Raw genomic sequence first — 15,010 nt, forward strand, 5'->3', positions numbered from 1 at the left:
TTGCACTTGTCATATATTCTAATGTATGGTTGCGTGTAACAGTACGTTGTTTTACTTTTATGTAACACCTGGCTGAAAGGAGAGAGTTCATTTCTAGGCTCCAGTTACCATCACTAGGCAGCGGTGGGCCAGTGAGAGTTGGTTAACATGTGAGAGAAGTAGAAGGTTGTGAGCTGCTCCTGTGAACACCTACAAACAAGAATTGGGACCCAAGAGAGATACCTCCAGAAAGGTTTGGGAAAGGGTGCAGCAGAGAACAAATATACAGAAGGTTAAGCAGAAAAGAGCGTGCAAGGAAGAAAGGCTGTGGAGGTAGCGCACATATTTTGGATAATATACTCTTTAGTTACTTGGCTAGGTTTAAAGGCCCCAGGTCTGTAGTCATACGAGAGAGAGATAGATAACAAGTCTGTTTAAAGTCTACACCCCATAGTGGGCATGGTAGAAACATATTTTGGTAGAATATTGCACCACTAAGCTAGACTGTAGTGAAGCATAGCCATATATAGAAAAGGGCATCTGGATGTGGTACATTGAGTTAATACTCTCTACTCAGCCAGGAATTCAATGAGACTGGTAAAGAACTGTGTCTACATTTATTAGTAAATGTATGCAGAGACTGCTGAGCTCTTAGTAAAGAACTGGTAATTTGTCTTTCTCCGTATACAATGGTTCCCTGCCCTGCACCTCATAACATCAACATCAAGGGAACCCTACCTTCCATTGGGCAGGAAAACTTCACCAGGGTGTGCCTGGGGGATAGAGGTGTGTCCCCTTTCCTGTGCATGGCCCCCAGGGTAGCGATGAAGCAGGACCGCCGCCCCCATGAGTAGCCCCATTATCCGCAACTACTGCTACTCCCATCCTGAACCACTACAGAACACTCTCTACCACTCCAGGTTTGTGCAATTTCAGTCTGAAAATACAATTTTACCCCAACTTACCAACAGCAAACAGTGACTCTTCATCAGACACCACCGCAAAGATCAGACCACTGGGCATCTTTTCAGTTGAAACACCTCCTCCTGACGAAATCTAGGGAATAGAACATGTGTGATTACCATCTTGACACTTGTTTTCTCAAAGATTAATATTTCTTTATTTACATCAATGTTTGCTTTAAAGAGAACTTATCACATTCACCATGGTGTCTGAAATGTAGGCAGCATTTTAAAGAACAGAAGATACTGGACTGATTGATATCTAGTTTTATGGGGAAAAAATCTGTACAACTTGTAACTTATTTATTTTAATCTCTATGCTTAGGAGGTCAATGGTTGACAGCTTTCTTTATATGCACAGTTAGATTACATTCACACAACAGTTTTTACACTGATGGCCGTTAAAAACAGCCCCCTTCAATTGCATGGGGGCTGTATGTCCGTGAAAGGAACAAATATCACGCTATTTTTTGATAGCTGTTATTCAAGGGCCATCCAAAAAATGGACATGTGAATAACCCTACAGTATAGACTACCATTGTTCTTAAATGGTCATGTGATGGCTGTTAAAAAAAATGTCTGTCACACGTTTTCTCTGTGAATGTACCCTTAAACGGGGAAGACTGCCTATCTCTTAGTAGGACTACCCACTGAACTGCTAAGTATAAAGGGAGCTGGAATTTAATTGAATAAATTACAACGTACACTAAATTATTTTGCAGAAAACTATATATCAATCGGGTTCCATTTAAATACTTTCATATTTTCTGCTATTGCTTTTTACAACTGTCACACGGCAGCCTGAGGCCGCCACTGCTCTGCACACCTCTTTCAGCAGCTTGGACCTCCCTCTGACCCCCAACGCAGGTTGTGGCCTGCTTGCCAGCAAGGTCTATCCCCCTGTGTGTATACAGGGAGTGCAGAATTATTAGGCAAGTTGTATTTTTGAGGATTAATTTTATTATTGAACAACAACCATGTTCTCAATGAACCCAAAAAACTCATTAATATCAAAGCTGAATATTTTTTAGGGGGATATCTGTGTGTGCAGGTGACTATTACTGTGCATAATTATTAGGCAACTTAAAGGGGTTGTCCAGGTTCAGAGCTGAACCTGGACAGCCCTCCATTTTCACCCAGGCAGCCCCCCTCACATGAGCATCGGAGCAGTTCATGCTCCGATGCTCTCCTTTGCCCTGCGCTAAATTGCACAGGGCAAAGGCATTTTTCTGAGTTCCGGTGACGTACCGGGCTCTCTATGGGGCTGACAGGAACCCCGGTGACGTCACCGGCACTGATGGGCGGGATTTGGCTCTGCCCTAGCCAGTAAAACGGCTAGGGCAGAGCTAAAGCCCGCCCCTCAGAGCCGGTGACGTCACCGAACACACTGCTGGGCGGAAGTTACCGCCCGGCAGTGTGTTATTGAAAACTCAAGAGCCCGTGCCCTGCGCGATCTAGTGCAGGGCACTGGAGCGCATCGGAGCATGAGATGCTCCGATGCTAGGCTCAGGGGGGCTGCCGGGGTGAAAATAAGGGTATGTCCGGGTTCAGCTCTGAACCTGGACAACCCCTTTAACAAAAAACAAATATATACCCATTTCAATTATTTATTTTTGCCAGTGAAACCAATATAACATCTCAACATTCACAAATATACATTTCTGACATTCAAAAACAAAACAAAAACAAATCAGTGACCAATATCGCCACCTTTCTTTGCAAGGACACTCAAAAGCCTGCCATCCATGGATTCTGTCAGTGTTTTGATCTGTTCACCATCAACATTGCGTGCAGCAGCAACCACAGCCTCCAAGACACTGTTCAGAGAGGTGTACTGTTTTCCCTCCTTGTAAATCTCACATTTGATGATGGACCACAGGTTCTCAATGGGGTTCAGATCAGGTGAACAAGGAGGCCATGTCATTAGTTTTTCTTCTTTTATACCCTTTCTTGCCAGCCACGCTGTGGAGTACTTGGACGCGTGTGATGGAGCATTGTCCTGCATGAAAATCATGTTTTTCTTGAAGGATGCAGACTTCTTCCTGTGCCATTGCTTGAAGAAGGTGTCTTCCAGAAACTGGCAGTAGGACTGGGAGTTGAGCTTGACTCCATCCTCAACCCGAAAAGGCCCCACAAGCTCATCTTTGATAATACCAGCCCAAACCAGTACTCCACCTCCACCTTGCTGGCGTCTGAGTCGGACTGGAGCTCTCTGCCCTTTACCAATCCAGCCATGGGCCCATCCATCTGGCCCATCAAGACTCACTCTCATTTCATCAGTCCATAAAACCTTAGAAAAATCTGTCTTGAGATATTTCTTGGCCCAGTCTTGACGTTTCAGCTTGTGTGTCTTGTTCAGTGGTGGTCGTCTTACAGCCTTTCTTACCTTGGCCATGTCTCTGAGTATTGCACACCTTGTGCTTTTGGGCACTCCAGTGATGTTGCAGCTCTGAAATATGGCCAAACTGGTGGCAAGTGGCATCTTGGCAGCTGCACGCTTGACTTTTCTCAGTTCATGGGCAGTTATTTTGCACCTTGGTTTTTCCACACGCTTCTTGCGACCCTGTTGACTATTTTGAATGAAACACTTGATTGTTCGATGATCACGCTTCAGAAACTTTGCAATTTTAAGAGTGCTGCATCCCTCTGCAAGATATCTCACTATTTTTGACTTTTCTGAGCCTGTCAAGTCCTTCTTTTGACCCATTTTGCCAAAGGAAATAAAGTTGCCTAATAATTATGCACACCTGATATAGGGTGTTGATGTCATTAGACCACACCCCTTCTCATTACAGAGATGCACATCACCTAATATGCTTAATTGGTAGTAGGCTTTCGAGCCTATACAGCTTGGAGTAAGACAACATGCATAAAGAGGATGATGTGGTCAAAATACTCATTTGCCTAATAATTCTGCACTCCCTGTAGAGTGCGGATGCACGCCCTCTGGCTCTTAAGGGACCAACACATGTGCACCCCAATTTTCACCAGCCAAAGGTTGGCAACCTAGGCCTTTCCCTGAGGAAGGTGTCTGAGCAATAGGTTTCCTGGAGCACAAGTATCATGCTATGGTGTCTTTTCTGTTGCAATGGGTTTACCGACTTTCAGCCCATTTCCTATACTGTGACCCTCCACTGCCTGACCTCCATATTGACCCATCAATGCCCGGCCTGACCTCGGCCCATTTACCATACTGCTTGTACTCTGCCTACCCTGACCTTGCCCTGTCCCTGACCCTTTAGGTGCTTTGCACTGTTGTCTCTGACCTCTGTGGGGTTTCCTTCAATTATACAAAGACTACTCAAGGTTGCAGCTGCCTGATGGATCTTGTCCAACAAAGTCCATATCCCTGTACAGGGGTTAAAAGGTACAAACTAGGGGATTGCCAGGATGGTTTCACACCCACTGCCATAACAACAACCTCCTCCATGCAGACTAGTGGTGTGCCTCCCACTGCACTAATATAATAGTATTTTAAAATGATATGTACAAGGACCCTTGTTTCTGCTTCCAGTTGCTGAGAGTGAAATGGCATCCCTAATTACTTTAATCTGGAAGGGATGGGTACATGTGGTGCAAGCAGGTAGTTGTGACAACAGTTGTGAGGAGTTAGATATGTGGTGGGATGTATGTGCAACAGGAGCTGATCTCCTTTTGCAATATAAGGTCTGATCTCTTGAAGGCTAAGAACTGATCTCTCTACAGAAGGGCTTCCAAAATTGTGAGGCAGGCCTCACTGAGACATCCCCCAGTTATTGGTAAGGTCCTGCTGGGTATGCAGTTTTGACAGAAGTTACCAATCATTGATTTGGTAATATAACTGATATTTTGGGGTCTATTTAATGTTATACTTGGTTCAAGAGGTGAATGAAAGAAATGCTGTCCTAAATTTTACATTTTGGTCCAGAATTCAAACAATGGTGAAGCCCAGGCATCACATTTTTCTGTAGAGGCCTCAGTAAAAAAAAGGATGGAGATTGGAGAAGGCCTGCTTTACAGAACAAGTAATCTCTTTACAGAGCAAGGCTTTTGGGTATAACTCCCCTTCCCCCCAGCCTCACCACTGAGAATAGTACTCACCTTGGCTTATGAAAAGTTCAATTACAGAAAATCATTACTATTTAAAACATTCGAATATTCCTAAATTATCCTTATACATAGTTGCAGTGATGCAGCAGTGATGTCATAGGTTTTACCCTTTGGAGCAAAAAGAGTTACACCCTAGGTCATAAAATATTGACCCATAGGTCAGAGGATGGCCAAATAATACAAGAATCCAGAAAGATGCATGGAACTATACAGTATGTGTTTACAAGGTTAACTGTATGTCTTTCGTACCAGTGCCAAGAAGCCATTTCTGAATCCAACCACCATCTTTCCATATTTGGAAATGATGCAGCTACAAACTGGCTGTGCTGTTTCCTCATCTATTCCAGGTAGCTGTCGTGACCCTCTCAATTCTCCTGTTGTACTGTCCCAGAAATGTAAAGTTCCTCCTTCTGTTACTGTCATCAGGATTTTTTGTGGGGTGAATACAGCAGCTTGCAGTGGAAACCCAGGAACACCAGGTGTGAGAGATAGCAAGAGCGCTCCAGATTCTATATTCCACCCAAAGACCTACAAAAATATGAACCGAGACATTCTACTGTTAGTCTGCCAGCTAAATGTATATACAGAAGGCCTATAAAACAGCAAACTATCATCAAGCTCAACCTTTCTCAGACCTACTGATTTGATCTTGAGGATTTTTTGAATGTTTCTAAGCTACATAACCCTTAGTCAAAGGAATTTTAGCCAAGTGTGTTTGATATCTAGGGAGGTGGGGACTGGGTTCCATTTTAGTTTACATGGCTTAGCCACATCCTAAGAGGATAGGGAGTATAGACAGGTGTAGTGCAAATACATTTCTTCACAATTTGGAAATGAAAACTATGGGCATAAATATGTGGTGAATTGTAAAGGTACTGACATTATTTATGGGTTCCATAAAAGGGGGGTACATGTTTGAAACAGACATAATGGGACAAAGTCCTCTTTGTTTTTGCAGTGGTGACAGCAACAGCCTGCAGCAGTGATGGCAGTTTACTGCAATGTCTGAGGTATTAATGCAATTGACTTACAACAGTGCACTGGTAATAAAAAGCATTTAGGAGATTCAACTCCTATTCTCTGGAACTGTACCCCTAGTGTACACAAAACACATGTTGAGAAACTAGAATGCTGTAATTTTGTCGGAAACCCCTGCCCATGTCCTGAGTACAAGTCCTCAATTTTGACAATATGTGCAAATGACTTTTCTGATTACAATATTACTTTCTTCCTATACATTATGTGGACAAGATAAAAAATAAATAATAAAAAAAAATTATTTCTAATTTTGTACAATTCTTTTAAAGGGGTTAGCCCATGGAAGGTGTTACCATGCAATGAATAGGGCATTTCAAAAGAAATATTATTGCAATATAAATGCATTAAAAATATTATACTTTTTTTTTTTTCATGTACATTACATTTTCCTCTTTGGGAGTAACCCTGTTGTTTATTTTTCTGGTCCACCTCCCCACTGCATTCAATGATGGACTAATATGCTCAATATAGCGTCCCTGCTGCCTTATTTCAGTGCTGGCATAATGATCACATAGTGAGTGGCCCGGACACCTTTTATTCATCCCTACTTCTATATTTATAGAAGTATATACAGTCAGGTCCATAAATATTGGGACATCGACACAATCCTAACATTTTTGGCTCTATACACCACTACAATGGATTTGAAATGAAACACACAAGATGTGCTTTAACTGCAGACCGTAGGCTTTAATTTGAGGCCATTTACATCCAAATCAGATGAACGGTGTAGGAATTACAACAGTTTGCATATGTGCCTCCCACTTGGTAATACTATTAACAAACAATAGGATCCCACAGGAGGGTGCCACGCTATTAATTGAAGAGAAAATAAAAATTAGGTGGTCTCTAGGACCTAAGCGTGTTTCTGCAACCTCACTGACAATAATCTAAAGCTGAGTCTTTATTAGGAATGCTAAAATGACATATAAACCTCTTGGGATCCAAGGGTTAAAACTCTCAGGAATAGGTGATTTGCGGGATATGATCTCTGGTACTGTGTGTGATTCACATGTTAATTCATGTCATCCCCCAGGGTTTGAGCTGTACTCTATATGATTATTTGCATTTATTGAAGATCCCCAGCTAACCTTCCTGCCTAAAATCTGAAACCTGCCTCCCTACATGTTTGCCGAGCGATTCGGCGTCTTCAGGGGAAACTACACAGAATGCACATATGCAAACTGCTTGTAATTCCTACACCGTTTACCTTTTTGGATGTAAATACCCTCAAATTAAAGCTGACAGTCTGCAGATAAAGAACATCTTGTTCGTTTCATTTCAAATCCATTGTGGTGGTGTATAGAGCCAAAAATGTTAGAATTGTGTCGATCTCCGAATATTTATGGACCTGACTGTAGCTATATCTTTCTGTTTAGACTGCAGAAAAGAAAATTGTGGGGACAATACATACTATATGTATCTCTTGGACTATATGTGAGGGACCATTTTCCAGGCAAGAGGGAAGGGGTTAACAGGAGCTAACTGCAATGCATCCTGAGAGATACAGGTATTTGATGAGCTGCTGCCCACCCACGGAAAGGGAATTAAGTCTTCCAGATAATGTGAGTTAAAAACAGCTTTAAATTTATGCAATAACCCCTTTAAGACACACATTTATAATCTTTCAGAGGTGCAGATGTGTCTTGTTACCTTTCCTCCTGGCTTCAAGATATCCAAAGATGAGAAGTTGAAGCTGAACCTTTTTGAAAAAGGCTTTGAAAAACTTTGTTGGGCATTGTGAGTGGCACATAATTTTTATTTATTTTTTCTCAAAGCTGATCATCTTGTACCACCCATCTTGGAATAAAAGGTAAGGCTAGATATACCTGTATGTTAGCCTTCAGTACTAAATCTGCTTAAAGTATGCTATGATATGCTACCATAGATAAGACAGGAGAAGTAACATTTTGTTGACTGAAATTCTAATCAAAGGGGTATTATCAAATGGACATTTATGGCACATTCACAGCATATGCCATAAATGCCCGATAGGTGTGGGTCCCTTCTCTGGCATCTGCATCTAAGTGGAGATTGGGGCTCACAAGCACAGGAAATGGAGAAGTAGTGCGCATGCATGGCTCTCTCAATTCACTTCTATGGCACTTCAGAAAATAGCAGACTCTGGATCCTGTATCTATGCTGTGGATATGCAATAAAAGAATCCTATTAACTTAACCAGGTTAATAAATAAATGTGTTGATTAGGTAAAACAAATTCACTTTATACTTTTTTTTGCAGTGTATTATCTACGTTGTCTGATTTAGAGACAAGAATATTACTTGACCTTGGATCCAGTTGCTGAGTAAATAATCCCAATCTTCTCATCCACATGCAGATAAGCATTTTCATAGTTTGTATGATCTTCTTGAATACACAAATACTTTTTACCAGTTATTAGATTCCATAGAAGCAATGTATGGTCTAGAGAACCGGAAACAGCTCTAGTCCCCAATCCAAAAAACTTTACACAACGTATTCCAGCTGCAAGAAAAAACGGATATGGACAGTCATGATCTATATTATCCATTATAGCAGACACAATCAACTATCATTCCCTGTATACGGCAGCTCACAGATCAGCTTTATGATGGGGACAGGATCAGCAGATTTAAAGAGGTTTTCCAGGAGTAAAATATTGATAACCTATCCTTTAGGATTGTATTGCGAAAGGCCTTATACACACAGATATGATTCTGCAAGCAGTTCCCCTGTCACTCATTGGTCTCTGGGAGGACGCTGTTCTCATAATTTCCTGGATTATTGGTTTTCTGACCATTAACTACTTGGTGAACACCAATATGCCTGAAGCTAGGCTGCTGTCTTTTAATGCAACTTAGTCTAAGCGCTGCATGGGGGAAAAGCAGGGTCCAGCTGTCTCATGATAGCTGTACTTCTGCTCTAATCACCTGAATCAACATAATCAAGGATCACAGCCATTTAATCTTTTAGATGCCACAGTCAGTAGCGACCATGTCATCTAAGCAGGGGCGTAACTAAAGGCTCATGGGCCCTGGTGCAAGAGTTCAGCTTTGACCCCCCTTCCCTTAGTGCTTTGTGGCCAGGGGCAGGGAAGCACATAGGCATCATAATGCCTGAGACAAAAATTGAAATGGCAACCCCCCCCCCCCCCCTTCCCATGCCAAATTCTTGACCTAACCCCTTCTCTCAAGCCGGAGGTGTAACTTGACCAGCATGCACTTTCTATAATACCGGTGTTTTCTTATAAAGCACAAGGGTCTTTGGACCCCCTCAGGCTCCTGGGCCCGGTAGCGACCGCTACCTCTGCACCCCCTATAGCTACCCCCCTGCAACTTAAGTGGTTTCAGAATCCATCAGAATTAGAGGGAGTCCTTATGGTCAATGACCAGGATCAGAGTTATCTCTGATCCCAGAATTCTGGCCAGATGTCAGCTGTACTACACAGCCAGCACCCACAGTGTATGGAGTGGGATTAGCTCATGAGCCTGCCCCATATACACCTCATGTACCATACCACTGATGTACAGTTAGGTCAGGGGTGAGGTTAACATAGTACACTAGTATAGTATATATCTGGTGTAGCCTCCAGAAGACTAATAAAAACCTAGAAATTGTAGTCCAAATTTTATCATACCTAAAAAGATTAAATCCTACTAATATAGCAACTATATATCTCACTGGACAAATACAGTAAATTATTAAAACACATGATGCAATACCTATTATAGCAGTTTTTAAATACAAAAATCCCTATTCCTTAAAACAATTAAGATATATGAAGAAGAGATGTTCACATTATTACATCTCGACATCAGTCTGGTTTGCAATGCATGTATATTGTTGGAACTTTGTGGCCACTACTTGGGCATAAACAGTATAATGGTTTATTATCTAACTGTGTAATTAATAGTACTAATCACTCTTACTTTGTACATAATATCATATATTTATTAAGGATTGATTTGTACTTACAGAATTGTTTAAACAGGCATGTCCAAACAGCGGCCCTCCAGCTGTTGCAAAACTACAACTCCCAGCATGCCTGGATAGCTTACAGCTATTAGGGCATGCTGGGAGTTGTAGTTTTGCAACAGCTAGAGGGCCGCAGTTTGGACATGCCTGGTTTAAAACTTATATTTCTGACATATAATGATGCCAGCATCTATCCTTCCTGTGCTTAATTGTTTTCAGGATGGGGATTTTTGTCTCGACTAACTTAATAAAAGCTATTATGCTGGTATTACATCACGTGTTTCAAGCCTCCAGAAGAGCCTTTATAAAAGAAAACGCACTAATGGGAAAAAACATATAATGATGCACTAAAGCCGCTTTCACGCGTCTGTTTTGGTCAGTGATTTCCACCAGTGACTGTGAGCCAAAAGCATATGCAGCTCTAAACACAGAACAGGTGCAGATCTTTCCCTTATACCTTATTTCTGTATAGGCCCACATGTGTTTTTGAGGCTAAAAAGAAAGAGGTTTAGGCTACATGCACACGAACGCTGTTTGTTTCCGTGTCCGTTCCGTTTTTTTTGCAGATAGGATGCGGACCCATTAATTTCAATGGGTCCGCAAAAAATGCGGACAGCAAACAGTGTGCTGTCCGCATCAGTATGTCCGTTCCATACCCCCGCAAAAAAAATAGAACTTCTCCTATTCTTGTCAGTTTTAGGCATTGTTACAATGGATCCGCCAAAAAAAAAAACTAATGGCATATAGATGTCATCCGTTTTTTTTGCGGATCCTCAATTTGAGGACCGCAAAACACATACGGTCATGTGCATGTAGCCGTATGGGAGAAAAATGCCAGGAATAAGGGAAAAAAAAAACACTCTAAAAGGGAAAGAATGCTACTACAGATGTCACACAAATACTACAATATTTGATCTTAGTATTTCCCAAAGAATGTCATGCAACATCTTTAGCTGGAACAACACTACAAAAACACCAGCCCAAAAAAAGACACAAACCCCTCAAAAAGACCAACCTAAAGGTGCAGTTTACTGTGAAAGTATTCAAACTTATATTTTATATTAAAGTCTACCCAACATATAAAGGACTTTGGCTATGAAGTTGGGTATCAACTGCAAGCAGTTACTAAAACAGACGTGTCAGGAGAGGATACAGGTCCTCTTTAAATGTGTTCCTTCAGCTACCTGAATGACCAGTCAGTGTATGGATGACCTCAATGTCCTTGATATTCCAAACTATCATGGTTCCATCATCAGATCCAACTAGAAGAAGATCCTTGTCAGGATATACCTCCATCACGGTGATACCTAAAAAAGTTAAATATATGTCACACTCCTGAGCATAGTTACAAAAAGAAATAGTTGTCTAACGTAATGGAACTTTCAAAAATATAAAATTATGGCTATTCTATAACTATAATTAATATCTTACAGGCATGTGTAGCGAAAACATTCATGAACACTTGTTTATAATGGGAAAAAAACTTTAAGATGTTTCACTTGTTGGGTAGGAAGCTGCATTTTTGCCATGATTTTGCACAAAATCACTGCAAAAACTGTGATTCCAACACAACACGTGAGTACATGGGTTTGATTGTGTTTTCTGCTAATAACCTATTAATACAATATAATATATGTCAGTGTTTCCCAACCAGCGCGCCTCCAGCTGTTGCAAAACTACAACTCCCAGCATGCCCTAATAGCTGTAAGCTATCCAGGCATGCTGGGAGGTGTAGTTTTGCAACAGCTGGAGGCAAGCTGGTTGGGAAACACTGATATATGTAACGTTCTGTTATACAACAGTGCACACATATCCGCTAATGTGATATAAGGTTATCAGTCATATTTCATTTTTGGGCATTTGCAAAGTTTCCTAATAAAAAGAAGCTAGGAGATAGACCAATACCACACCACAAGTGTACATAATTGAGTGTGTCTGAGCCCACATAGCCCAGCATATGAGCCCTAGCTGCATGAGTTGGCCAAATATATACCATATATCCATAGCCTTGATGAGCAGAGGACTGAAAAGAATATATCAAGGAGATAAGGCCAAGTCCATGGCACCTTTGAAGTGAATGGTTTTAATTTTTCAGCCATTTTGAACAACAGACAGTATAGAAATACCAAAGTAAGAGGCCTTTTTATTCTGACCATTAATGAGCAGAATGATACCTTAAATGAAATCCTTATTGTGTGATTTTTATTATCCCACAAATTGTCAGTTCATTCACCTATAAAAGAGCTCTTTGCTTTGGATCAAGGGGCATCCTAGGCCAGGAAACTTCCTCTATTGCTCTGGATCGAGGGGCATCCTAGGCCAGGAAACTTCCTCTATTGCTCTGGATCGAGGGGCATCCTAGGCCAGGAAACTTCCTCTATTGCTCTGGATCGAGGGGCATCCTAGGCCAGGAAACTTCCTCTATTGCTCTGGATCAAGGGGCATCCTAGGCCAGGAAACTTCCTCTATTGCTCTGGATCGAGGGGTATCCTAGGCCAGAAACCTTCCTCTATGAAGTCCACATGCCTTAATTGGGAATATGGGCAGCGGTTGCTGTTATGAGGCAACCCATTTAGTACAGCTGTTTTAACAGAGCAAAAATTAAAGGGGTTGTCACATGACAAATATTCTAACTTTTTGAAAGCAGCACCTGGATCTGAATACTTTTGTAACTGCATGTAATTAAAAATTTTGTATAGCTACTGAGTCATTCAATAAAATGTATCTGTATAGCGCCACCTGCTGTTTATTCTTTCCTTATTTCTCTGTCCAACTCACTGAGGTGGACGTACATCTTCAGTTCCATCCTTCAACTGGCACGAGCCAGATCTACTGTTAGAAGATGTGACTGTTATAGTGAGCGAGCTGCAGCAAAAGGAACACACCTCCTGAGAAAGGACACACCGTCTAAGCTGCCAGCGTGGGGGCAGCATTGGAGCAATTCATGGGGAGATCTCTGGACCCATGTGAGGTACTGGGCAGGTTCTAGCTTTGTTAGAAAGAGATTGTCATAAACTTTGTGATGTGGAATTTTCATTTTTTACATTAAATCTCAAGATAACCCATTTAGTCTTTAGAGATATTTTAGAGATTTGTAAGAAGGTTTATTGACACAGTTCACGTACCTTGTTTGAATCCTGTAAGGGTGGTTTGCAGAGGACCACCAGGTGGCTGGAAGAATCCGCTCATAGGAATGAAGGTGGGGTTTTGATACTGATCAAACCAGGTAAAGCATTGCTGGCAGAGATCACCAATCAAGGATGGATAAGATGATTTAAAGAAATGCAATCTTGCCAATATCTCTACATAAATGATGCAAGGATCTGTTTTCACATGACAAAAAAGGTTTCCTGTTAGATCGTGCAATGTGTTGTATCTGGTCAACAGCTCAATATACCCAATGCTCTTATACCTGTAGTCAATGTTCTCATGAAGGATCTGTAGACTACTGCACAGCTTTTAGAATCCCCCAATATGTGTTGCGCGATTATAACAATCCACCAGGGGTGCAAAAGTTGCAATTGCACATGGGTTGGGGCTGCCTACAGATCACATGGCGGATTGGTCATAGACCTTACAGGGAAATTTCCCGGTGGTCCGATGCCCAGGGGGCCGCCTGAGCCCTCCTCATGACCGGCCAGTGGAAGTTTCTAGGGATGTATTTTGTGATGGACTGTGGTATTTGGCTCTGTTGGGGTGGTATAATGTGCCACAATATGGTATTGCTGGCCCCGCCTACTTGTGTTGGCCCTGCCTTCCATCAATTTAGACCCAAATCTAAAACGGGGCCACTTTTAGTATTTTTATCCAGGACCACTTTAAGTTCCCAGTCCGTCCCTGCACATACTACACAACAGGGCAACAAATGGCATTTGGCACCTGATACAGATTTTGCACCCTCCCCCATGCTTTGAATTATGACTTTGTAAGGGAAAGTTCACATCACCATTATTTTTCTGTTCTTCTGATCCGTCAGAAGAACAGTAAAATAAAGGGGAAAAAAACGGATCCTGTGCATCAGTTGTGCACATTTGGCATCGATTTGAGCCATTTTTTATACGGGAAAAAAGTATTGCATGCAGTACTTTTTACAGGATCCTTTATTTTCTTTCTTTTTCTTTTCTTCTGACGGATCAGAAGAACATAAAAATAAAAGTGATATAAACTCGCGCTAATGTACTCTTGCTAGAATCTGTTTGTTAAGTCAGCAGTTTAGGCATGCTCCAAAGATTAAGCCACATTGGATATAGCATAACTAAAATGGTTAAACATATGTTTTGGAGTGTGAGAGAAAACTGGATCTCCTGAGGATCTGTCTGTTCTCCTGACATGTATATTTTAGTAAATACTCATTTTCCCATTATATATAACAACTTTGGAGCATCTTTTCTTAGAACCCTATGCCTTTTCGTTCCTCTATTATTCATCCTAGATATTTATGCATCAATTAGCAACTGGGAGTTACAGATTGATGGTGTGTCCTTGCTTATACATTATCCATACTGTATATTATCAGTGCAAAGAATTCCAGACTGTGTAGGGACACACCGATTTCAAAAGTGGACACCCAATCGTCAAGTTATTTATAAAGTTCTAGGAGGAATAACAGAGTAATGATGCAGATTTCTAAGAAAAGATGATCCAGATTTGATATGCCATGAGGAATGCAATTTTTTTTTACAAATGCAGACATATCAGGAGTGATGACAGGTCCTCTTAAAGGCTTATTTACATGACACACTGATCACTATGGGAACACAAAGTTTGAAAGATCTCCAAAAGTAGACAGCACCTCCAACTGTAGACTCTACAATTAGGAAAGATAACATTTAAAGGGGTGAACAATGCATATGTAAGATGATTACATGGCACTTACTAATGCAGACTTATATTCTGGGCCATTTTGTATATTTCATAAGGTATTCCCCCTTGTTGGGCACGCCTTTTGTGCTATTCACAACGTGGTTCTCTCCATAAAATGGCTGCTG

At 41.4% G+C, this 15,010-nt stretch overlaps 1 protein-coding gene across 1 annotated transcript in view; it reads right to left on the reverse strand.

Moving 5' to 3' along the window:
* NWD1 (NACHT and WD repeat domain containing 1) overlaps window positions 1–15,010 on the reverse strand; it is a 46,387-nt gene that overhangs the window by 12,099 nt on the left and 19,278 nt on the right. Inside the window, exons 12-16 of the mRNA XM_044285382.1 lie at window positions 13,148–13,345; window positions 11,207–11,329; window positions 8,356–8,552; window positions 5,280–5,558; window positions 945–1,035 (exon numbers count right to left, since the gene is read on the reverse strand). Of these exons, the coding sequence (XP_044141317.1) occupies window positions 945–1,035; window positions 5,280–5,558; window positions 8,356–8,552; window positions 11,207–11,329; window positions 13,148–13,345 (888 nt within the window). The remainder of the gene's footprint in view (window positions 1–944; window positions 1,036–5,279; window positions 5,559–8,355; window positions 8,553–11,206; window positions 11,330–13,147; window positions 13,346–15,010) is intronic.

The sequence above is a fragment of the Bufo gargarizans genome, chromosome 1, assembly GCF_014858855.1.
Source record: "Bufo gargarizans isolate SCDJY-AF-19 chromosome 1, ASM1485885v1, whole genome shotgun sequence".
In the NCBI taxonomy this organism is placed as follows: Eukaryota; Metazoa; Chordata; class Amphibia; order Anura; family Bufonidae; genus Bufo; species Bufo gargarizans.